At 36.5% G+C, this 26,560-nt stretch overlaps 1 protein-coding gene across 4 annotated transcripts in view; it reads left to right on the top strand.

Annotated features, from left to right (window-relative positions):
* Positions 1 to 4,422: 4,422 nt before the first annotated feature.
* Positions 4,423 to 26,560, top strand: part of LOC109072068 (ephrin type-B receptor 2) — a 145,314-nt gene continuing 123,176 nt past the window's right edge. The window contains exon 1 of one of the 4 annotated variants that reach the window (XM_042734029.1): positions 4,423 to 4,625. In XM_042734029.1, the coding sequence (XP_042589963.1) occupies positions 4,571 to 4,625 (55 nt within the window). In that variant the 5' untranslated portion in view covers positions 4,423 to 4,570. The remainder of the gene's footprint in view (positions 4,626 to 26,560) is intronic. The other 3 variants (XM_042734028.1, XM_042734031.1, XM_042734030.1) reach the window with 3 other exon arrangements.

Here is a 26,560-nt window from a genome sequence, read left to right as displayed (position 1 = left end):
TATCACCGGAAGGCTCATTTATCACCTTAAAATAGGAAAAAAAGATGTAACCACAAAAGAAACCCCAAGTGGAATACGCTTCAAGTCAAGCCCAAGTTTAATTTTAAGCCTTGAATGTGAAGTGCCGGTATAAAAGCCTTATCTTTTCTCTCTGACCTGTGAGACAGTGTCCCTCGAGGGTTAATCCACATCTGAAGAGTCTTCTCAGATTATAGAGCAGCCAGGCTCTGACACAAAGGTCAGAGATCAAGCACACATAATTTACAGATAGCAGAGCACTTTAAAGCCTACCTTCATTAAGTTCTGCAGACAGCCATGCCACCAATAACTAAATACAGATAAGGTTGGCTTGAATGTCTAAAAGGTTGTTTAATGGCTCTGCTTTTGAACAGATACAAGGAGAACATTGATTTTCATCTTAAAATTTGGGAGTTTGTGTATGTACTGTAAGTTATGGAAGAAAATAATTGATTTACAGTTGATTTGTGAGGCATTAGTACTTGAGATAAAATTTTGGCATTTACATTTCAAATCCAAATTGAATAAGTACTAATGTTATGTACTATTAACCAAAGTTGAATTATTTGCTAAAGATATATTTTTTAAAGAAAACAACTACATCTGGTTTAAAAACTAGAAACTCAAGAATGAGAATGAAGATAGAAGTGTATCTCCCTTTCACTAGGTGGCACTGTTGAAGCAATTTGCTCCTATATTTTTCAGTTTTGGTCAAAGTTACACACCTCACATTTTATCAGTTACCCTTTATTTGTGTGATATGTTGAACCTTTGGTCACAACCTTTAGCATTATATTTTATTTATTCATTTTTTGATCTGTAATCAGCCAAAATACACACCAAAAATGGGCTAAACTCTGATTGAATTTGGCTTGAAAACCTCAGTAAGCTTTGCTTTGCATTCATTTTATTTAAACGTATATATTGTTATTTATATATTATGCTTCTGTATTATTTTTGACAATAAAATGCATGTGATATACTTATTGATCAAGTTTCTAATTTTGCAATGAAAAACAAAACTAAAATTTGAATATTGCTGTCATGATAATTTTTTGGTATATATATTTTTTATTATGTATTTATTTATTTATTTTTTAATATATGGTCTTGCATAAAAATGTGCAGAGCCCACACAAAACCCTGTTTGGTGCTAATAACATGCAGTTAAACATGTTTATTCATGAGACAGTCCAAAACAACTTAAACTATATACATAAATTAGACCATTTCTTTTTCTTAATGTAAAATGTAATCCTTTGTTTGGATTTTAATGTTATAATGCAAAGGTTTTGGGTTTAAAAAATTAGCAGGATAAATGACTCCTTCAGAAACGGTTTACACACACAGTAGTTTTCTCTTTGATGTACGGTGATATTAGAGAATGGTATCAATTCACAATACACATTCTTTTCCATACGGGAAATGATAAAAATAATTTAAAACATTTCTTACTTGATATTCCAGCAGACATAAGTCAAAGTATTAAAGTCCAGTCTCCCATGGTTAGTCTAGTTTTATATCCTTTGATATTTCTCCTCAGACTGACTGGTATTTTCAAGTAAAATACTGCCAGTTCTTTATATTACAATAACAGCTTTGTTCCATGAGAGCATAGACTAACAAAACGCAGATTCTAAATTCAATAACAGGGAATAGAATAACTTAATCCCGCCATTGCCCGCAAGTCTCAGGTTATTTAGACAGACACCTTATAGGTCTATATCTGCGTTCTGATATATTGTGATCCTCTAAAATGGCTGTGATTTACTTGGTCAAATTCTGTGACCTCGCAGGGAATGGTAAAAGTGGTCTCAGCTGCCATTAATCTGAGATCCGTGCCCCATACCCTGCTACTGTCGCTTATAACAACTCATTTCATTCCAGCTGTGTAGAAAATCAGCTCGTGGGCTTCTCCAAAATGTACCTTCTGCCTGTGTCCACCCTCGCCGTGGGCTAGTGCCTCAGTTTTTGGTTATTATGCCTATATTATTTGGATTACACTACCAGCTGTTGAGACAGGAAATCAGTTGTACTGTATATTGCTATAAGGAATATTTCAAAATTTAGTTTGTGGCTTGGCACACAATGGCACATAAATTTAGCTGTCGCTTCTTACAAACTACAACTGACAGGTCAAAAGCTTATCTATTTATAATCTGTTTCAGAGATTTTTTTCTGTCCTCCTTTTTCCACATTTTTAGCGAGTATCATTTCTTAACGTACCAATTGCTTTAAAGTGAGTGGAGGTGATTAATCAAAGCTTGTTTTCAGGCCAAATTCTCACTTTAAGGTTAATCCACTCATGAAATTGATTTAACAACAAAGCAAAAATGTGATTTGTGTGCTTTAGCTTTTTTTTGTTGTTGAAAATGTCGATTTACTGAAACTCCATTGAGCAATGGATTTTACTGTTGTCTTCTAACCCACAGAGATACATTATTTAAATTATTCATCTGAAAACTTATATTTGTGGAAAATAGAACATATAGTTAAGAAAATGAAAATAGTAATAATGTAATGCAATTCTAGTACAGCACTAGTACAGTTCATAAATTACTTTTTCATCATTTTTTTAATTTAACCAAAATCACCAGTGCTTGTCAATAGTATATAATCAATACAACCTGCATTATATAGTGACTACCCTTTTTAAAAATGTTCTTCTTTCTTTTTCTTTTTTAAATTCTTCTTTACACACACACACACACACACACACACACACACACACACACACACACACACACACACACACACACACACACACACACACACACACACACACACACACACACAAAGACGTAGACTTTTGTAACAACACACAGCTATATACAACCAGTTGAGATCAGGTAACTCTATGTCCAGACTTTTGAGAGATTTTCAAGAGTTAACTGAGCTGTAGGGAAGAATAAAAAAGCCCTACATACCAGAGAGAAACAGGACTTTCTTTCTTTCTTTCTTTCTTTCTTTCTTTCTTTCTTTCTTTCTTTCTTTCTTTCTTTCTTTCTTTCTTTCTTTCTACACAAATTCTGCTATTTTATTTTATTTTATTAAATTGCAAATGAGTTTATTTTATAAGTGAGGTAGTGAGTAGAAAAGTATGAACAGGTGTCTAACTTATACACCATTATTATTCACATAAAAATATGACCTCCATCTCTCGCAGGGACACTGTTTTCAATGGAATAAGTGATTGGAAAATAACATGATTCATCCATTACAAGGTTTCAAGGTTCATAATCTATTTATTTATTTTTAATCACCCGGGTGCTGAAAGGAAACCGAGTGAAGTGTGGTGACAATTTAAATTCATGCTCAAGATGTCTTGTTTGAATAAAGACACAAAGCCGCTACAATGTCTGAAAATCTGTTTATTTTAATCTAAGGGCAAATGAATTTATTATATTGTACTTCCATAAATAGCTTACAAAATATTATTTTATATATATAGGCTAGTATTTTAATAATAAAAAAGAAGACATTTTGCTTTCCTGTTGTACTTTAATCAGCTTATTCTGTCTGACCTTTTTACACTGCTCTTTAGTTGTTCTAAGCTCATACACAAACGCATTGAAATATTGTTGAACACACACATTGTTAAAACTGCAAATGAGGCCTAGTGAGTTGGTCACAGCTGCCACACACATTGTATCTCATTCTGCTCTCATTGATTTAGCTTCAGTGTGTACATATACAACATCTGTGTCTCTTTAAAACTAAATTTCAAATGCCCACAATGCCAGGAAGTTTTTTTGTACATTGAAAGATGCTTCTATTTATTTATTTTTTCTTTTTCAAATTTTTTTTTAAAACATATATTACTAAGCACAATATTAACGTAAATATTTTAGAAACAATTGTACAATAAGCATATGTTTACTTTATACGCTTTCTGGTATTTATTTATACCCATCGTTTCATAGTAATTTTAAAAGCCATCTTACCTTTTACTTTTTTTATGAAGAATGTGGTAAACAGAAAAAAAAAACCCAAAGGCGACAGGCTATTCCGATACCATTACAACAATTACAACAAACATAATTTTCGATTAATCTTTATAAATCATCCAAGAGTGTGTCTAAATTCACACATCCCTGTATTCCCAATTGCCACAATTTTTCTACCGCATCCGCTGATAAGGCTGAATAGTTACGCTCTTGCATTGATTGACAGGTGGGACCGAACAAAATTGCGCTTTCGGGTTGGCTGACTTGAAGCTTTAATTGTCTGTCCGACGGGAATGGACTGGGGTCGATTCTTATAATTGAAATAATACTTAAAACAGATTTTCTTATTTATAAAGCGACGTTTCCTATGCACATTCCTCCTACAGCCGATCTCGCGCGGAGCTCCTAACCACCGTCCCCCCTCGTCTGACTCATTTGGTCTCGTCCATACTCGCTTAGGATTTTAGTTGTGTGTTTATGGCATCGTATTCATTCAACGGAAGGTGAAAGTCTGCCGGTCTGCGCCAGCGTCTGATATCAATGGCTTTCAGGGCTCATTTTATTTGAATGTCTGGACTTTATATAATTTCTCTCCTAAGAAACCAATGATGGATATCCTATGGATTTTATGGACGCTACCCTCAGTCCTGGCTATTGAAGGTAAGACGTTTCTCCCCGTGTTTTGCGAGTCCAGCATCTTGCCGACTAATTGAGAGTTTACGGTCACGGCACGTTAGTTTTGAATGCCATTCAAGGAATAAGATACGAAAGCATTTTTCGCTAATCAACAACTGTGGTATGAGACTCGGAAAAATGTGACATTTTTTAACGGTTACATTCTCCCTGACAGGAACGTATTCCTTTGATGGGGCTTGTTCTGTCAGGCAAACTATATCCTATAAAATCATCACAGGTTGCTCATAAACGCATTTATTTGGCAAGCATCAGATAAATGACTTTATGAGTTGGAGAAATAATATATTTATCATATATTATATGCAGTAGGACCATTAAAACGGTTATTTAACGCGTAGGAAACGTGTGTGTGCGCGAGCCATGCACGAGATTCGCGCCCCTTATTTGTACAGTAATTTCTGAGGTGAAATATTAAACCCAAACCCCTTCTATAGGTATGCTAATCTTATTTATATTTCTTCAACACATTCACTTCTGTGCAACGGGTATTCAGAGCTGAACCGGTGATGCTGGACTCAGCATGTTGGACAATGAAACAGGTTTCATTGAGCATACAATTACAAAACAACCAGATACAGTCCTTTATTCTCACTTACTGACCACACTTTCAGTCCCCGGGAGTTTGAAGTGTCTGTGTCCAGCGAATTATGCTCAATGAATTTTAAGTAGGCATTGCTGGTATTACAGGAACCTCTTGTGGCTGTAGTTCTCAAGTTTAATGATACTTGAGTTTATTGTCATGTAATGGATGAATATAGGCATACACAAATCTGTACATTTAGGCTGGAGATTTTAAAACGAGGTCATTTTATTTATGTTTTTGGATTAAAGGTTTTATCAGATATTTAGCATGCTCAACACACAGACTAACAACAGTGTAGATAATAATATTAATAATAATAATAATAATAATAATAATAATACAATTAACACATTTGGATACTCAGGCACAACTGTATTTTCATTAAGTAAGAGCTCAGTCAACAGCACTGCAGGACTTTTTTCTGTTGCTAATAAATCTTTCTTTAAAAAAAAAAAAAACATGGAGCAGTATAAACCATAACTACTTAAACATTATTTTAACTTTTTTACATTTATGTTGTATTGACTTTTCAATTTCAGATAGTTATGAATATTAATTTTACTAATCATGTCACTTGAATATTAATGGACTTGCTTAAAATGTTGAAATACTTTCACTGCCAAATTTAATTTAAATTGAAAGGTGGCAAGCTTTTAATAATGAGTAATATATACAGTAATTTTAATTAAAAAAAATAATTTAATCAAGGAATTAAAAGAATTAAAATAATTTTTCTGATTGCGCACTTATGGTCCTAAAAGGTTGTTTGTAATATAAATGTTGCTTTTATCACTGTCTTCATTCTACATAAAAGTATAAATGATGATTTTCTACATTGTTTTGTACTGGAAAAGAGGTTCCATATTTTGTATTGAGTGGATTTTGGCAACTATATATATTTCACACTCACCAGAATTAACGGCGGTGTGTATATGTATACAGTGTGTGTGTGTGTGTGTGTGTGTGTGTGTTTATATATATATATATATATATATATATATATATATATATAAAGTAAATTTTAGTGATATTAGTCATACTATTATGTCTTAATGCTTTTTCCCCCTGTAATCAAGATGTTAAAATTTTCCTTATGGGTCACTTAATCACAAAATCAGGAGTGATTGGTCGATACACATTCTTCCTCTGAGTGTCACCCTAGTTTTTCAGCCAATGGTGTTAAAGCGTTGCGCTTACAGATGAAAAATTAGAGAGTTGAAAAAGAGGTCAGCACTGCCTCGACCTTAAAAACAAAGGCAGTAGTGGAGATGGGTCTGTGAGATTTGACGTCATCTTAAAGCCTTATACAACAGTATTTATTCTCCTCGCTAAGTGTGTAAATTCTCATGTAATTTTAGATGTTTTATTTCAGTTGTGATGTGGTAACTCAAATGCATTTTGCTGCAAGTTCTCTTATATTTAATTTATGTGTACTTGTCCGTGTGAAATATCATAATTAAAACAGGTTGCATAGCCATCGTAGTGAAACTCAAGATATAAGATTCTCTTGAGTCTGAGACTCCTTTAGCATTAGAATAAAGTGCATCAAGTGCTTTTTTTCAAGCCCAAGCGGGAATTGCATTTGTGAATTTAGACAGATTTTTCCCAATCGGTGACCATAAAATATGGATCAGCTCTTCATTGTGTTTTTACATCAAATGATGCTGCCAGTCTTAGGGACTTTGAACTTTTCCTCAGTGGCTATTTTATTTATAAATTTTGTTTAATGTAAGCTTGCCATATGCAGATGTTTGAATTTACAGTGTAATTTAGTAATTTTTCAGTTAAAAATTACTAATTTTTAATTAGTTCTTGTGCCTGTGGCTCCTCAGTGATTATTAAAAAATTTATTTTGTGTCGTTTCTCTATTTCAGAGTTGTCTGATTTTGCCCCCCCCCCTTTTTTCTGTTCTGCTTTGCTTCTCAGTTGCTGCAGTCTAATGACACAATGTTATGTGTAAGATTTTAAATGAATACATTTAGAAAATGAATTTTTACTATATCCGCTGGATTTGCATTATGTGATTTACATATCACAATTAAATGCTTGATGGTTTTAAAATGCTATTAAGCAGGTTATCTATAGGGCCGTGGTCAAGCTGCATTTTGTTTACGACATCACAGTTGGCGTCTATTGTAAGTAGGACACCAGTCGTACAAAAGATTCCTCGCTATTTCAATATTCCCAGCATGCATTCCATTTTGCTGTCATAATGTCATGATACAATGTGACTTCTCTCTCATCTTGAGACGTCCCATATGCAGCTGTGTCTGTTCCCATACTGTATATACAAATATCTGAATGCTGATTATATATTAATGTGCTCTCCAACATGATGGAAATGTTTAGACATTTGTCTTTAGTAAGTTTGCGCATAATATCTACAACCTTGTTTTGTTCAAGAGTAAAAATAGCTTGTACAGCTGGTTTTAATAAGGACCTTGATGATAATCTAGTATCACAATACTATTTTCATGACTTGTGTATATGAATATTTTCAGTTTCTTTTAGTTTCTGCTTTTTGTAATTTATTGGTCAGTTTATCATTGTAAAGCTATCAAAATATTTCATTTGAATTTCATTTGATTCTGAAGTTACACAAATACTGTTGTTTCTCTGATATTTATTTATTTTTTGCTCAGCATTTTGTGCTAGTGCAAAGTTTGTTTCATCTAAGCTTTTCACAATCTATTTCAATAACATCTCCAAACAACAGAGAGAGGGATAATTAAAGCTATTGTTTGTTAACATAGCCATTTTAGCCCTCATATCAACACTTCCACTTTGAAGTGCCTGCCAAGTTTGAATAATCTGCTTTCAAATGTAAATGCATCCTGTCCGTTTCTAGCTATACGCCGAGTGTGGGCCACTGCAGCATAAGCCGACACATAGCATTACAGTTTTTTGGGCGAGCAACAAAAGGCAGAGCGTGGGGTAGAGAGGTGGTGATAGAGGTTCAGAAACAGGATTAGATGGAAGGTAAAGCGAGTGGTTGCTCTCAATCCTGTGTTTTCTCAGTCCGCTGAATGAGCAGATGCAGGGAGCTCGTCTGTACGCTAGCCTCCACAGTGGCGTTCACAAAGAATACGCCTCCATTCAGTGTCTAATCCATGCTGCCCAGGGCCCGGCTATTGTCACTTTGCATGCAAAATTTCAATTAGTGCTGGTACCAGTTGTTTCTCAAGTGAGACGGGTGTCACATTTCGAGGGAACGGCCAAGGGCTACCTTGACCATGCAGAAAGTCTGGAATAGCAGAGAGACTCATGGGAAATGGGCTTTTTTTTTCTTTTTTGCAAAAATCCAGCAGCTTTTGACACAGCATGCTATCTTTGACAGTGTTGGACTTGAAGGTTTTTTGTTTCATGAGTGTGTTACTTCTGCACTTGCTGTTTTTTTTAAGCAGGTTATTGTGTTTGGCAACTGCACTCAGCAATTTAAGGAATTTACAATCTGTTGACAGTAACCCTATCAAAGAAGTTCTCCTTTGTTTAAGTCGAGTCAGTCTATTTAATAAAACATGCTGGTTATTGTCTTGCTACGTAATTATGACTGAAAAAATCAATTTAGTAATGACTGCCGAACTTATTATGCTCATTACTCCCCTCTTCAGAATTTGACCATATTGGTGTGATCCACTTGCGATGAATCTCACGCTATCTGTAATTATTTGCCTGTAATAAAGGGTTACTTTGGTCAGGTCCAGGCACTTTCCTGCAAGTGTTTTGAGAGTGACTGTGATGCTCACTGGAAACTCCCTTTATACTCCCTCCATATAGAGGTGGATCAGAGGTGCTCTCTACCACAATCCTCCCTTCTTGATGAGCCCTAAAAGTGATGTCACTCCATCCAACAAAATGGTCACACTCCAGTGGGGTAGAAATCTATATCCCTTCAAACCGCAGACTAGGACTAGAATCATAGTCTGTATTTAAAATGAAACGTTAATTATCCCAAATTTTGATATACAACCATTTTTTTCCCCATTCATTTTAATACTCTACCAATTATAGGCTGATTCGTAATTACTGAATATTGCTAAAGACTTTTTTGGTAACACTTTACAATAAGGTTCCTTTGTTAACTATATTTAATGAATTAACTAACTTTAACTAACAATGATCAATACTTTTGTTACAGTCTTTATTAATCTTTGTGAAAGTTACAGCTGTTCATTGTTAGTCTATGTTACCTCCATAATGTTAGGTCCATTAACTAACATAAATGGATAAACTTTTCATTTTAAATGTTGCAATCAATGCTTTAGCAGGGTTTTTCCTGGCTCAAAATGAGGCGGAGGTGGTACCATCCTGATCATGTAAACATTCTTTTTTGTTAAGAAGAAAACACCCCAAATTAAAATAACACAAACCATATTGTATTGTATATTGTTCCCAAATTCCATTCTAATTTTTCTAGAATCCTTTTTAATAGTTAAATTAAATTTTATTTATCAAAAAGGAAATAGCAGAGCAAGTGAGCTCTCGTGTCATTGATGCGGAAGCAGTTCTGTTCATAGCTTGCGAGTAAATTGTGAGATTTGTGAGAGAAAATCGCCAAATGGCTAATAAAAAGTTGTACCGTGAGGATGTGCTGCAAATGTTATTTGCCAATTCTGACTCTGAAGGGGAATATATGCCTTTTGGAAATGACGATTGGTCGTCTAATAGTCACACTTCTCCCAGTACATCTTTGCAGCACCGTGCAAGGCAAGAGTGTTCACGAAGCACAAACAAGTGATCATTTCGACCCTTTGCCCAACGGGGATGGGGTGACAAGGGTGTACGCGGTCGTAGTGTCCATAGGAGAGCTGTTGCTGATCGCGCACGCTCTAAGGGTTGCCGGCAGACAAAGTACAGGTGCAGTCAGTTTGGGGTAGGTGTGCTGTGCCATGCAATGAGAGGTACCATATACTCTCAAGAACTATAAACTGTGTCACCTAGTTACCTGATTGGGCAGATAGCTGGTCAACTGATCAAAAAATAGGCACATGCATTTTACTACTATATAGTATAGTAATATAGTAATAATTTAGTACTTTCTCGTGTTTTATTGTTGGTTTCCTCTTTTCTGATCATTTGGAATGAGGATAAAAAGACAAAAACAACAATAACAACAACAACAACAACAACAACAAACACAACAAACACAACAACAAGATGCAAATACGTGCAAACATCAATTTAATATCTATTATTACCTGAATATTATTAAATTTAAGATGGCTGCCCCCTGATGACATAATATGCTAATTAGATGAGTATATTTACACCCCACATAAACTTTTGGTCATGCCCAACATTTTTCTAATTTACAGTAGATCTCTATCTTTAAGCCATTTCAAGCCACAAGCTTTTGAAATTTTGATGTCAAAATCCAACATTTTCCCAAAAAAACCTGGCGCCTAAAGGGTTAACTGTTATTAATTAATGTTAACAAATGGAACCTTTTTGTAAAGTGTTACCTCCATTTTTCATGTTTTGGTGAATATGACATTATTTTTCTTAGCATTCTAGACAGTTTGTTATTTGACATTAGATTGATAACTTCATCTTGAATCCTCTGACTACCCACCCTAATTGACAAATAGTAATTAAAATTTATTCTCTTACCATATATGAGTATTGAAATGTAAGATAATGGCCAGGTATCATATATTTTGCATTTATATTCACATTTGAAAGTAGCCCAAATTTGTGTTTTTTTTTTTCGCCACACATAACCAGTTGGTGGCAGATGTCAAAGGGGTAAAATGAATCGATTGAAATTGTGTTTCTTCTTTTAATGTTCATTTACAAATGTCTAGCTTGTACTTATCTGAACAGTGTCTGAACTTTGTATTACAAACACTTCCTGTGTTTATATCCCTCTTTATGATGAATTGCTTGTTGTCCAAAAGTTGCTTTGGATAACAGCATCTGCTAAATGAATAAATGTAAATGCTCATATGCTGAATGGTTCAGGCCTCTGTGAAGTATTGCAGCATGATTCAAGATTTGTTTTTAAACTTTAAGAGTTGATTATGTTTAATGACTTTTAATTTGACTTTGTGCTCTCTGTGCTCATTGGTTCTTGTAATGTATCTGGGTACTGCTTTTGTTGTGATTAAAAAAACAAAAATTAAGATTTTCCTCCTTGGTAATTTTACTGTTTTGCAAATTGCAGTTAACATATTTGCTCTAAACAAACTTTAATTACAATTGTAATGTGTGCGGAAAACATGAATGCAACTGTTGACAATCAATTAAAATTGTCACATATCTTTGTTTCACATAATGTTCTGTACATACACTTAGCTATTTCTGTGCTTATTTACACATTATCTCAAAGCTGGAGAACCGTATCCTTTACTCATAACAATAACATGGCAGTTTGACCATTACCTGAGCTTGGCTGACTTTAATGTTAGTGTAGAGAGAGGACAAATGAGGGTCTGTATGCCACAAAATATGAAGGTCATGTGGGGTTTTCTAAAACAGCTAAATGATAGCTGTGTTTTTTTACCTTGAGGTGATAATTGTTTCAATCTGCAGTACAAGACGAGGCTCAGGCTGTGGTTCAGTACAGAGCTAGAGAGACTTTACATAGAAATTATTTTAATCACGGCATACTTAGATCATTTAATCTATGTTCGTGCATAGATTAATGTATCCTAATCAATCTATTTATTCACATCTAAGTGCTTACTGGTGGATCAGAATGGCTCTTTCTCATTCCCATTGGCCTAGTTTGCTAGAAGGTTTATCTTTACTGTAACCAGATGCAGAGCAAACTGTCTCCTGCAATTTACTAAGCATTCTGCAAAATGCATTCAAAATGAAATATGCAGGCAGTCCTTTACTCCTTAGAGCTGTGAGCAATGCAATTACTCATGCATATGTGAGCTTCCATTGTTCGTTCTATGTTTGTGTAGCCATAATAATACGCCCAGTTAAAAGGTGGTCCTGGGGGATGAACATCCGTCATACACATCATACTGCAAGTGATCCTAGACCTCAAGCATGTTGTAACATCACCAGGAGTGTGTTGAATGTCACATTTTTGATGTTGGAGTATTGATTTTTGTTCAGTTCATATAGACCCCTGATTGTGATTTTTTTTTTTTTTTACTGTACATTAGGCTTGTGGCACTGGGAGTAGTTTAGCTAATTAAGTTTCAGTTGGCTGGTTGTCTTAAGGGTCTAATTAAAGGAGCATAATTGCATAAAACCAGACCTCGTCTTGTGCAAGCAAGACCACTTTAACCACTGTTACAGGACCATTGGTATTTTTGGGAATCAAAAAAAGTTTAACAAATTTAGTATCCACATCAATCACTTTTTAATAACATTTATGATAGCTGCAATCCTGTGCACTTTATACTGGAATATTGGATCAGTGTGACATTCACGTGGCGGGCGCCACAAATAAATAAATAAATGTATGGAAAACACAATGAAACTTACCTGCTTGAACTCTTACATTTGATCTGGGTGTCTGTCTTTAAAGTGTTTTGTTAGTTTGGAGTGCAGCAAAAAAAACCTGGTACCGTAGCCTTTTCATTTTTTTAGTACCGACTTGGTACCGAAAGTACCGGGTCTTTTGACAACACTGCTTAGATGACTTTTTAGTACTAACTTTTCTATTGATGTTAAAGGCATAATTTACTATTAAATATTAAAGTTCAACACTTACATGTATTCACCCTCATGTCGTGTTAAACCTGTATGACTTTCTTTCCAAACAGTAAAAGTCAATAGTGTTCAGTTTTGTTTTTACCAAATTCTGTATTCCATTAATTTTCTGGAATCCATTTTAACTGTTTCACTAAATATTAATAATCTAAAGAATCTATTTTATGAAAAAATAATGAATTATTATTTTATTTCCCCCTGAAATACTTTTGTGTTGTGTATTACATTTTTTTCTGCTAAATAAATTCAGGTAAATATATATATATATATATATATATATATAATTTTTTTTTTTTTTTTTTTTGGGGGTAAATATTCCTTGTTTTATTTTTATATTATTTTGACAGGTTGTTGTGAAGACCATTAGGTTTGTATTTGTATATGATAAGTAAGGATATATGTGACTAAATCGGTTGAGATGCTAAACAAATCACAATTCAATTAGGGGTAGGGGTTTATATGAATGTATGTTTGAGGGGTACTTACTGTCTTTAGAAAAGGTTAGATGGTATTTTTTCCTTTTCATCTTGCCATAAGTGCAGCGCTGCTTTGTTCAGCGCTACTTTAGGCATCACCTACTGGCAGAGAGTGAATCTGAATTAGTCTGCTGTTTCTGTTTCATGCAGATATTTTTTATGTGTAGGTTCACAAAACTGAAGTCAGATCATTCTGTTTTTGCTTCAAATTTCGAAATACATCAATAGTAAACCATTCATTGATGCAGAACATGCAGGATTCATACTTAAATGGTATTTTTGTGACTTAATATTAACAGACACCAGTCCATATCACGTTTTGATTTAAGTGTACTAACCTACTTTTGATGTATCCATCCAAAATTTGACAAATTCTGTGACATTCACCGTTATACAGTAAATTACTTTTTTAATGATTGGATTCTGTGATTCTGTCTGCGTTTTCTGCATTGCGGAAATCATAGGGCCCAAGAAAAAGTGTTAGAGGTTTGGAATGACATGAGGGTGAGTAAATGATGACACTTTTCATTTTTGGGTGAATTGTTCATTCAAGAACAATCTTCCTGAGCTAAATTAGTGACAGTTGTGTGTTCTTGCAGTAGGTCAGACCTTGTTCGCACACACTATTAAACATCTGCCTTCCATCAAGGCATTCGACAAACACAATTCCAGCAGCGCTGCTCTGTCTCCCAGAGTACAGTCTGTCTTCAGAGATAAAGGCAGGCTGATTGCATCCTCATCTGCATCACAAAGGGAAGCCGCATTCACCTGAACTGCTGCACACACTTGACGTCTCCTGGCATTTCCGCCGTCGCAACGTGTCTGCCCCGTTTTGTCTGCATACATCCTCTCTTTCAGACTGGGGGGCTGACGGCTTGACTTTTACTGGCTCCTTGGGGATGTGACCCATGGACTTGTTATAACTAAGCCTGATGTTATTGCTTTCATCCTTGTCAATGGCAAACACAGCAACGGTCTCGGACCACTGTGACGCTGACTCTTCCATTGCAAAGGGCTGGGTCACAACATGCACTCACAGACGAAAGCTTCCTCATCCTAGAAGTGAGTGCAAGGGTCTCTGTTAGCCACAGGATGCCTTTTTGTTTTTTCATTGCGTTCAGACTCTGAATGCTGTGATGGATGCCTTGCAGTCTTTGTCCCTCAGAGGACTGTATTTGTTGAGAGGCAAATTCCTGCTATTTTCGTAATTAAACAAACTGTGAATTCTCTGCATTCCGGTCAATCGAACTGTAGGCAGGGGAATAAGCAGCCAAGTTGGGTTAATTTGCTTAAGTATAAACATTCATTGATTGCTACTGCAGTATTTTGCCTTGATGCCTTTTCCTTCAACACTAGTGCTGAATTACACTTCTCACTTGGTTGTTTTCCGCAAGAATCAGACTGGTTTGGCAGTGCAATGTGAGCTGGAACAAACGCAGTTTTGGGCTATGTGTCAGCCTCCTCCTTACAGGATTAACACCCGGACTCCATTCCCAGGCCACCTGTGACTTTTTCATGGCTAATCTAAGTTTGCATGCTATGGCCCCTCTGGTGACAGAATTATGTTGAAATAATATGTAGGGGGTCCAATTGCCACTTTCCTGTTTCGCTTAATAAAGTACGATTTGAAATTAAATACAGCTATTTGACTTCCCTTCGCTTGTGTTTAGAAATTTTGCACTAGTGGATGCCCAGGCTGTTTTTGACAAGCCGAGCTTATCAAAATTACCTGTCGCTGAAAGGCGAAGTGCGCCATAGAGAAAAAGTGTTACCATGGAGCTATTTGTTTGCATATAATTGCATTAGCTTGGCACCGAGGGAATTAGCAGAGATAATTGAGCGATTTGGCCCATAGCTGTGACTTGACTGCACTTGGAAAGGGCGGGCGGAGTAATCCTCTGTTGTATTCCTATTAATTCATAAGTAATATGAACCCTTCAGAAAGTCTGTGATCCTTTGTTGTTCTTACTTGAAGTCGAGATCACAGCATCAGAATAGATGGCACAATTAAATGTTTATAAATTCTTGAATGTTTAATTAATTGTATATAATTGTATGTTTACTTACAGCAATTACATTGGTAAGCCTCACATCGGCCACTAGAAAAGAATAGAATACAATCAATTCCAAGCTGGAATTGAAAGCAAGGGGATCAAGAAGTTTTAAGCCAGGGCCAGGGGTCACAGCAACAGAAGGGTAATGTTATATTGTATTATGTGTTGAGCAGCTGCAGTCCAATTAGTTGAGACTGACCTATGGTGGACTGCCTTAACAAGGGCCCTGTGATTTCCATGATACGGAAAACACGGACGAAATCATGGAATCCAGTCATAAAAACTGAATTTACAGTTTAACGCGGAATGTCACAGAATTTGTCAAATTTTGGATGAATTGATCAAAAGTAGGTCATTACACTTAAATTAAATCACGATATGAACTAATATCTGTAAATATTAAGCCAGAAAAGTCGATTTAAATATGAATCCTGCATGTTCTGTGTGTCTCTGTTAATGAATGTCGCAGAAGCGCGGTTTCATTTACTACACACATATGGAAGCGCGTGTGATACTCGCAGTGATTTCAGTGTCTGCCGTCTCACTAAATGTGGACGTAAACACATAAACAACATCTCCAGAACTGCTCTAAGAGTGACTCCATGGGCATTTGACCGTTTGATTTGAGTACAACTAGCGTTATATCACATACACAGAACTGTAAAGCTATTTACAGCAAAATAAAAGTCTGGTTTAATTTAAAGACAAGTATTTGCCAGAAATTGTATTACTATTGTTCAGCAGAATATACATAGCCTACTACTACTACTAAAAAGAAACAAACATTATTTTTAAAGGAATAATCACACAACATTTCTTCCATGTTTTATCTCCCATTTATTTACCAAAAAATAAAGATTGCTTAATTTTCAATAATTAAAAGATAAATTAAATTAATGTTTTATGCCTTCATTTGATAACCAGAAAAATGTAAATACACAACAGAATTTCTGAAAAAAAAACCCCCAAAAAAAACATTTCATGAGGCTATTTTAAGAAAAAATTGAATAAATTAAGTTGTTTTTATGCATTTAAATAATTAGACATGCTAAAACACAGAATTAGGTAACAATAAAACATATGGTAAAGAAAAAATAAAACATTTCATAGGGCCCTAAACATGTAATTTTTGTTAAACTTTATATAAATTGATGTGAAAATGTATAAGTTTCATGAGTTTAATTAATTAGAAATGCTTTTTGATTAATAAAATGTAATTTAACAATTAAAAAGGAGTCAAGAAAATGAAAATGTAAAAAACTGAATTTGGAAAAAAATAAAACGGAATTTGGGAAAAAATAAAACAGATTTCATAGGGCTCTACTTAACTGTTCTGAGTTATCTGCGTTAAGGACCATGGTTGGGTTAAGCTTAGCAAGGGTCAGTAGGTGGGTGTGATGGTCCATACAATAAGTGAGGCTTTAAGGCTTCTTTTTTTTGTCTAGATATTGAAACCCTCTTTTGGAACCCTCTGAAATATTGTTCTACGTACAGTCATAAGGATACCTGCAGTCAGGGTCCAAATCTAACATTTACCAAGCACCAAATGCAAAGAAAATTGTAAACTTGCCAGTTGGCCACTGACCTTATTAAGAACTTCATACTTTTTAGAATATATTTGAAATAGTATGCCTAATGTTTTCTCTTCCAGAACTGGTGGTGACATACATCTTGAGTATTCCTTGCGTTAAACCAAGCTATAAAATGACAACAATCACATGCCTTCATGTTTTTGTGTGACAAATGCAGTTTTATGACAGACAGACAGAGAGTGGCTAATCTTGTTTATAGTTATGTAAGTGATGTCTTGATCTGTGTTGTGAAATGATGCTAAATACAGTTTCATGGCCTACTTAAAAAAAATATGGCCATGCATTTTCTCAATTCACCCACTGGCTGGGGTGCCAAAAAGTTAATTTTGGATCCTCATCAGCATTCATTTATTCAGAGACATTCATTTGACGTTTCAAGAAAATATGGATAAAAGATGTCTTTAGGTTGATAAACAACTTATTATTTGAGCTCCAACCCATCAATTAAAGTGCAGCAGCAACAATCAGTGGAAAATATGAGGCCTCAACAACGAGAGGTCATTTTGTTTCTATTTTCAAATGCAGACACATTTAATCGGAAAATAGCTTTTGGGATCAACTCTTCAGAACTAAAAGGAAAGGACAAAGAAAGCACATTGCCAATTTTTAAATATTATTATTATTTGAAGTGTGTCCATCCAATATAGATTTTTCTTTTTAGTCAAGTTACTGAGATATGCATCTGCTGGGGTTGGTTAAACAATGTCTGGAAACGCTGTATCCATGAAGTAACACTGCTTGCAGAAACAGGAGCACAATATGTGGTATAGCAAAGAGTCATTACTATTTTCCATACCTTCCACCAGCTCTACCTTTCAGATAATAATCATCATGGATCATCCAGGCAGGCAGCTGGAAAATCTATACAGCCTCCCAAGGGAATAAATGTGAAGAGGAGGATGTGACTGAGGCGGTTTTATGAAAATGAATAAGTCATGTGATGGCGTTAATGTGCAGAATGTTATTTTTCACGCTGCATATGTTGAATGCCGTTTTTATCTGACACTAACACAAGATGTCATGTGCATGGATTTAGCTAGGCTGTCAGTTCTAAGCATTACCCACAATCCATCAGCATCACGCTCAACCACAGTGACTGTGCAAATACACTGCAGAGCGATGACTTTTACGCTCAGGTCAGGTCATATAGAATAATCTGAAATTGGATCGATTCAGTGTGGATTTTATCAGTGTTTGTGTTGTAGACATCTCTGCCACCTGCGCTGTTCATCACGAGTCAAGTGTGCCTAATCAGTCTAGGAAAATAAACAATACCACCCAGCCAATTTCCCCTGTTTATGATACCCCATCCCCATAGGAGTGGCCCAGCATATCAATTACAACATTGAGCGACCTGATTTCTCCATTGTTCAAAACCCTTCAGAGTCACGCATTGAGAAAACACAGCTCTGCATTTGATGAACGAGACTTACGCTGGCTCGACTGTCATACGTTTAGGTCTTTTAAGCCTTGGGTCTGATAAGATTGTGTTAAGATTATTTTCACCCTTTAAAACTCCTTCCTTTGATTTCTCGCCATGTGCTGTTTTTCTAGTCATTTATATGAAACAGAGCTTTTCTTTGTGCTCCCTTTTGGCAAAGTGGCTATGCATTATATTAATCAGTCTGGGGGTATTTTTATTATTAGATAAATTAAACAGTAGCTGGTGATTAAGCGAGAACATAAATCTGCATTTGATGTTTCTGGTGGGCTTAGAGTGAAGTATTAAGTGCCGCCCCCAAAACTCAACACACGTTGTAGAGTTGGTGACATGAAGGCATCTTCCCACAGCAGGCCTGCCTCTTGATACATTCGCTGTCTCTGCGGCCTGCGGTGATGTGTGGCAGACACGTTGCATGCATTCGGTAACTGTACGAGCCCCTCGATGGGCTTTTCTCATCAGAGTGGCCCGCCTCATAGAGTGACTGGAAAAACGTGTTCTTAATAACACAGTTTGGGCACAGAACATGGCAGGGTTTTTACCTAAATATCCCTCTCCTTTACATGCTGCTAGGGTTTTGAGTGATAGGGCTGGAAGGGCCACTTATTCCATAAACCCCCCTTGTCGGGGATGAAGAATGGGCCCACGGTTTTTCTGAAACATACCGCTCTTTGTGGGGACCATATGGCTCGGCCTGTTGAGTGGTGATATATGGCTGCCGGAGCACCTGCAGGATCAGACTGGGAGACCAGGTCTCGCCTCAGCACATAGAAACAAGAGGCCTGAAGTTGGATTAGTGTATGAGGTGTGAACACTAGGTCAAGGGAACGGCTAGCCTTTGAACTACACGGCCACACCTAAACTGTATCTGACATATGGCCAGGTGATTTGAATTATTGTACCGATTATTGCTCATTATGCTTCAATATACAAATCAAGTAAATGACTGATGTGCTTGCTCTTTAATTGCTGAAAATTGGATAGCTAGCACCGAACATGTCATATTATTGACATTGACATTTACATTTTGATAACGTTTGACACCTTTAAACTTTTTTGGATTTGTATCCTCAGCCCTTTGCCAAGATGGCTGGTGCACTGATGGCCTCCATGCTTTTCAAAAGCTTTTAAAATGGTAGCAAACAGACTGTGCATCTGTCGGTTTCTACCATGGTCTGCCAATTTGTTACTGCCTCATACAGACTGCTCATTTCATACAGTGGTCTAAACCTATTGCTTTAAAAATCAATCTGAATGCCTCAGCTCAGTAATTGTTCAATGAAGTAAAAAGCTTGTAATGGAAAGGGAAATGACAAAAGGAGGCTTTCTTTTTGGTTACAGATATGGTTTATTTTTAGTGTGCAGCCGCAGATTTATCTTGCACTATTAACTTCATACTTAGGAATAAACAAATCATTAATGATGTCTAAAGCATAACTTCTGTCTTTTAGAGCCTGCAGATGAAGTTAATACTGCCACAACAAATGCCACTTAAATAAAAAAACGTTTATCACGTTTGTCTCCATTGGTCCATGTGTCATTGTTCACCTTAAAGAAGATGACTGAAGTTTATGTAGTTTGATAGCCCTAGGAAAAATGCGATTTTGTACAATATCAGCGTGAATAAGTATTATTTCTTGGTGTAAATTCATTACTGGCAGTTGTTAAAAATCAGCACTGATGATTTGCTTTTTAATTATAGTCAGTTGCCCAAAGTGCAGAGTCAGCATAAAATAAAGATTTTAAAATAAAGCTCATACTGCTGGAACATGTTCAGTCAGTGAAAACAAATGGCAACAATTTTAAACACTGATCCAACAAAACTCAAAAACACTGGAAATATTTATTGTGCAGTTCAAACTGGCTTTAAAATGGCATCTTCAGAGTTTTCCCTTGAGAAACTCTGCATTTTTAGGCCACAATTGCTTATTTATTGGTAATTGTTGAAGCAATGCTGGAAATGAGAAAGCCATGCAACACATGCTAAAGTATAGGTCTGCAAAAAATTTTTAATAATAGTGCTGTTCATCTACGTCTAAGCTTTTGTTGATCACAGACAGCCATTATGAAATCACCATTAGTTGAATCAATATATTTACTGACAATGACATGCTGACATGCATGCAACAGTATAAATATGGTAGCTTTCTGTCATTTTTAATTAAGCAGTTAAATATTACTCTTCATGTAGTATTTGCAGCCCACTAGACATGTCCCATTAGTCAGATATATTGGTCAGATGCTATTTTTTATGTGTTTTAAACATATGTAGTGTACAGCATCAGACACTGCTGCCTAAAGTTATTAGAAGCCAATGAGCCCTTCTCATACGCATTTTAAAAGCAAACATGTGCTTCACTGCACAAATGTACTCTGTTTGTGTACTCAAGACTGTTTCCAAGATGCAATTCTCTATAAAAAGCCTTTTTAGAAGGAAAGTCACTTATTGGGTCATTTTCGATTTTTATCAGCCACTTGTTACTTGCCAACAGTAAATTGCATTCAGGTTCTTCCATCCAAGTCATCAGTCGAGGCTATTAAATAAAGACGTTTTCAGACCAGACAAACGTTTGTTCACAATACTTTCTGTACAGTTCAAAACGATTGATTTCACATTGTGTTAATTGGTTCAGTTAATGTCTGAAGCAAAATATTCACATTTTTACAAACTTGTATCATTTCTATAAAGTTCCAGTTTTTACTATTTAACAATTCTATTAGAAAATGAGCCACACATTCCAGAATAATCTGATCATTATAGACACATTAGGGGCTGAAGTAGAAAGTCAGTAGAGTAACCCTAGCCTTAAAAACTATTTTGCATTTTAAGAAATAAATAACAATGTTATTTAGCCTTTTTATAAACTGTTTTTCCTGTAAGGACATTAGATGGACATTAGTTTGTTCAATACAGCTTCTGGAGGCATTTCTCAGGAATTTTGTCTCTAAAGCACAGCAAGGTCAGAAATGCTGGCATGTACACGCATACACAAAATACAAATTGATTTTCTTTAAACTCATGCAGCATCAAGTGGTTCAGATCACTCTTAGTGAGCTTGATGATAAGCACATGTCATTGGCATAGAATTGCTGCACGTCATAAATAGTGCCTGCTTTCAGAAGGCCATGTTTTTTGAATAATGGATGGAGACCTTGGTTGGCTGCACCTCTGCTTCTCCTAATGGATCCATGTTTAACCTTCTTATCCTTTGGCAAGTTCAAAACACTCTAACAGAACATTCCGATGGGAAGCTGGCAGCCCAGGGAAGCTAGCGTAAGGTTGGTCTTTTTCTAAATTCAGGGAGCCTATTGCTTAATGGTCTGGTTTACACTCCACTCGAGAGGTGAAAACCGCTTCAGGTGTGAACACAAAGAATCTACTCATTAGATTTTTTCTTGCACTGTTTGGGTTTGCTGCTGGCACCCTCTAGACGACATCTTCAAATCCTTGAAACTGAGAGAAGAGAAGAGTCTTAAGCTGTCTCACTTGAGTTGTGTAGCTGGAGGGCAATGCTCAGTGACCTCTTAGACAACACAATCCACTAAACTCCAAGATGGGCACTCAGCTGCCACCTCAATCTCCATTGTTGAGTCTCTATCCACTCTCTGTTCTTTGGAAATCGAGCTCTTTTCTGCCCTCTCTTTCTTTCACATACAATCTTCTAGGGAGGAGAAACAGGAGACAGATCTAAGTGAAACTGCTTCGTTGCTTCTGTTTTTTTGTTCTCGTTCTGCTTATGTAAAGAGTGAAATATTAACAGGACTAGGCCGATGTGGCTGGATCAATGTGGAGGAAACATTACTTGTCATTCTGCTTTGTATTAAGACCTCATCAGTGCCAAAAGATTTAAGAGCTTTGGCTCAAGACGTTGGTTAGACATGATTTCGCCCAGGGCCATCAAGGAACATGTGTTCTCTTTGAGGGACTTGAGCCAGATGTGGGAGTCTTAGTGCTTCAGGTTTCCTCTCACCTTCCATGTGTTAAAGCTGCCAGACAGGCAAACGAACCAGAAAGGCAATTGCAAAAAACAAAGGAGAGAGAGCGAGAAGGGAAAAAGAGGAGGGGACCAAAGAAAGAAAGAAAGGAAAAAGGCAGGCCTTGTCCGTCCTATGGGGTTGCCACATTCCCAGTCGTGGCTGTAGAGAATTGTTTTTGCGCGTGTGTCGGGAAGGATTACAGGTGGAGAATGACAATCATCCAGGCTCCACAGCAAACCTGTCTGCTCTCTTTCGTGTGTGTGTGTCAGGCAAAACAGCGGAGGGCCTTCCTGCTGAGAAAGGTTTAGAAGCAGGGTTGAAATCCTCCTCTAGGGAAGGGTGGTAAGAACACGCACTGTTTGATCAAAGCACCCCGTGAATTAATTAACTCACCATGCATTATTCAACACGTTTTCAACCACTATAGTCATAATAGTGTTTCTCCACTCCTCTGGGAACAAAAGAACCCACATTATGTCAGATAATGCAGAGGCATCCGTGTTCTCCAGAGGAAACTGCCCAAAATATTTTTTTGCCTGTGAAGTGCAGTCCTCCTGTTTATGAAGAGTTGGGGGGCTCCTTTATCACTTTATCACCGAATTACATATTTTTATTTTTATTTTTTTCAGTTTTCGTTAAGTTATGCTTAATGGGAAAGATAAAAATTCACAATTACCTCAAAAACAAAGTCATTAGTCTGGGCAGGCAGGGCTATTTGTCTTTTTGTGTGTTATATTCTGTCTTCTATTATAATTAAATCTCTGATTTTGCATTGTTTTCAGTAATTTATACATGCATAGTTATTAATCATTCTTCTTCTTCAGCTTATTTATATTAGTATTCCAACCCCAAAGAGTAGTGTATGATATTCTCACATTTTACATATATATATATATATATATTTAATTTTTTTATAAAATATTCTATGATAGGTCTACTTTTTTATAAATGGAATATATTTACCTTTCACAGCCATGCTTATTTTATCACAGTAGATTCACAGAAAGCAGTCTAGTTTTTGTCAGTCTTTCTTTGATGGGCAAACAGGCAGTGTCTGATTTCTGTTTCAGGTTCACTGCCTTTGACACGAAGGAGGAAGAGAACATTAAACAAAATCAACAGGTTCCTCTCTCGTCCTGGAATCCCCTTTGCCCTCTTGTCCATTGAAAATGAGACTCAGACATCACCCTGTCCATGTCCAGATAGCAATAGATTTATCAGCCAAGGAAATCTTTTGTAGAGAATATGAATTCTGCATGAAAGCTCCTGACTTATTCATACAGCTCAGCAATGAAAGGATATTGGCATCTCGATTCATTTCTTAGAACACAATGCTCACAGCTTTTTGGTTCTTATCCAGAAAAAACACCTCTCTTTGTAAAGAGTAATTGAGAGGCTTCTTCATGTGTGGCGGTGGTTTTCATTTGCTAGACCTATGCTTAAAGCTTTTCAGTATTTTTCAGTGAGACAGTAAGCATTTTAAAACTTACAACTAATGAGTTTTGGCAACAGAATAAAGTTTGCCTAATTGTTTCACCCTTTTAGGGGTTAAAATTTTTTCTTGTCACTCATCGTCCACTTCATTTTGAAAAACCTTTCGAAACCTTTGAAAATATTTACAAATGAATTCCTTTCATGTTTAATGTAAGGCCTTGATGACAACGTGACAAGTTTCAGTATGCTGTTACTTGTGTGTATGTTGCAAAGAATGTTGCGTTTGCTCAAGCAGCTTAAGTAATTGTTCAGGTGTGTGTGTTCTAACATGGTGTGGTATCTCATATTTCACATAATTGAAAGACAAAACTATGTATTTTGCACTCTTTTTTGTGCATTGCACAATTTTGAAACTTGCACAAAATGAACCCTAATGCCAGTTGTGTGCCAGAAAGGTTATAATCAGTTGGTTATCAGTCGGTTGGTTATTGGGCTGTCAAAAAAAAAATATTGCATTTTGAATATTCGTCGAATTTAATATAAAAATCCACATTCAAATGCAAAAACGTTGCATTCGAATTTTAGTGGTGCACGAAATGCCATGATGATGTAAGTGTCATTGCATTTTAATGTTTTTGTTAGCCTATCCAGTTGAAGCTACTAGATGAGGCGCTGCTGCGTTGTTGATTACAAATATTGCGGGGAAAGAGAACATCAATGCGGAGAAGATCTTACGTCAAAACTGAAACCAGGTCATTCACACAGAATGCATATTTCGGGCATTTTCTAGAGGGACATCTACCGTTGCTCTTGCGTCTTGCACAAGAGAACCGCATGTTTAGAAAACCATGTAAAATGAATGCAAGTTCAACTTGCATAAATCAAAAAATATCTTGAGACTTAATGACGTCCCTTTTACATTAGTCTTTATTCTCAATAATAAATTCTTAAAGTGATTACACTAATCTCCTTCAATAGCTATGACTTTACAATAACATATAGGCTCCAGTGACTTCATGCATTTTAAATAAAATATATAGAGCAAAGTAGTTATGCTTGTGTCAGAGTTGATCAATGTAATATTTACAGAGATCTTTTTTCACACTGTTGTGCAGTGCAGAAAAACAGAACCCCTCAAACGTATAATACAAGAGACAGTTCAGGCTCTCAGTCTCCGAGTCCGTGACGAGTTCACCTCGACCTCTGCCTTTCTCATTTTGTGGGCTCAGAGGCAGCTGTTCGAATCGAGATAGATTGTATATGCAGGGCTCAGGTCTGGGAAATCATGGGGACTCTCTGCAAACAATAATCAAATATTTTTGTTGGAAAGCAACGAGTTCTACACAAGTGTACAAAACTGCTTTCTCTGTCAGCAGTGCATTTAATATGCTCATTACTCAGGTCCGTCTTGGCGTACCGGAGCAGGGCAATGCATTACACTGATCGAATGTGTTCAGAGCATTAGCTGTGTGCAAAAGAGTCATTTCTAGTTTTCTAATTAAGACTGGAGATGGAATGCATCTTATACTCTCTGAACCTCTCCCCACGGTGCCTGATGATGGATGGCAAAAGAAGTGATGGACTCTTCATAGATGTGGCCAACCTTATATTACCTCAGCATTAGGTAAGCTAAGACAACTGGAACCAGATGTGTTGTTGTTTTAATTTAAAAAGCACCATTCTATTTGTATGAATTGACAACTTCTCACTCGTAGACGCCGGACGCTTGCGCACAATTTCTAATCATTCACCTTCATCTTATCCTGTCCTAGATGAGCTTCAATCTTTAAAAATGGTAGAAAGGAATATAATAGCGATTGTTTTGTTTATTTTATTTTTTTTTACCTTTGGCAACTTACTCCAGCTGGCACTCAACACCTCAGCTGGCACAAAAATTGCTATAGAGAAAAAGTGGAATGGATACCAAAAAGTAAGTTCAGTCAGGACTGGAAGTTGTACTTATTTGACTCTTCGCCTAAGGCGCTGGTAATGTTTCTGCTGGATCTAATCCAGCACTAGCGCTCTATGGCATACTAGCCTACAAGGATTATATGTGTCAGCCTTGTTGTTGCAATGATCTGTTTTCCCATTGATTGAGAGGAGAGAGCAAGAGCGTAGGGTGCTATTCATAGTAAGTGTTTGAAGTATCGGCAGAAATAGATGTAAAACCCAAGGCAGGGATTCTTCTTTTGTGTGTCCTGCCAGGTTATTTGCTTAGAGTGCTTTTTGAAGTCATGATTAAGGTGAACAATGGCCTTATTTTCGAGAAGGGTGAGGCTCACACGTCAACGTCCTAAACTGATTGGCTGGGGAGCTGCTGGATCATTTCATTCCCATTTTGCGTACAAACATGAATTTAGGCGGTAAGACACACTCTGGAAAGAAAATGAGATTTTTAATCTGCTCTTTTCAAGTCATTATAGTCGTTTTGGACACTGACGGCTCTATGCGCTAAATGGATTAGATGCTGTTGGGCAGTGTAAGTCAGGCTACAGCTGGATTTCTGCCTGCTTGGGAGATTGGACTCTCTGCTTGACTAGCTCCCTCTCTGATGTCTTGCCGTGGCTCATCTGCACCCTGACAGTGTGGTCCATCTGCCCTGGACTGGCCTCAGAGGCTGTCAGTGCTGTCAGGCTGCTAGAAGCTGTAGATGATTGTCTGGAACATGCG

This window comes from Cyprinus carpio, chromosome B11 (genome assembly GCF_018340385.1).
Source record: "Cyprinus carpio isolate SPL01 chromosome B11, ASM1834038v1, whole genome shotgun sequence".
Taxonomy (NCBI): domain Eukaryota; kingdom Metazoa; phylum Chordata; class Actinopteri; order Cypriniformes; family Cyprinidae; genus Cyprinus; species Cyprinus carpio.
Note: the sequence above shows the minus strand (reverse complement) of the source record. Positions and strands in the feature narration are given on the sequence as shown.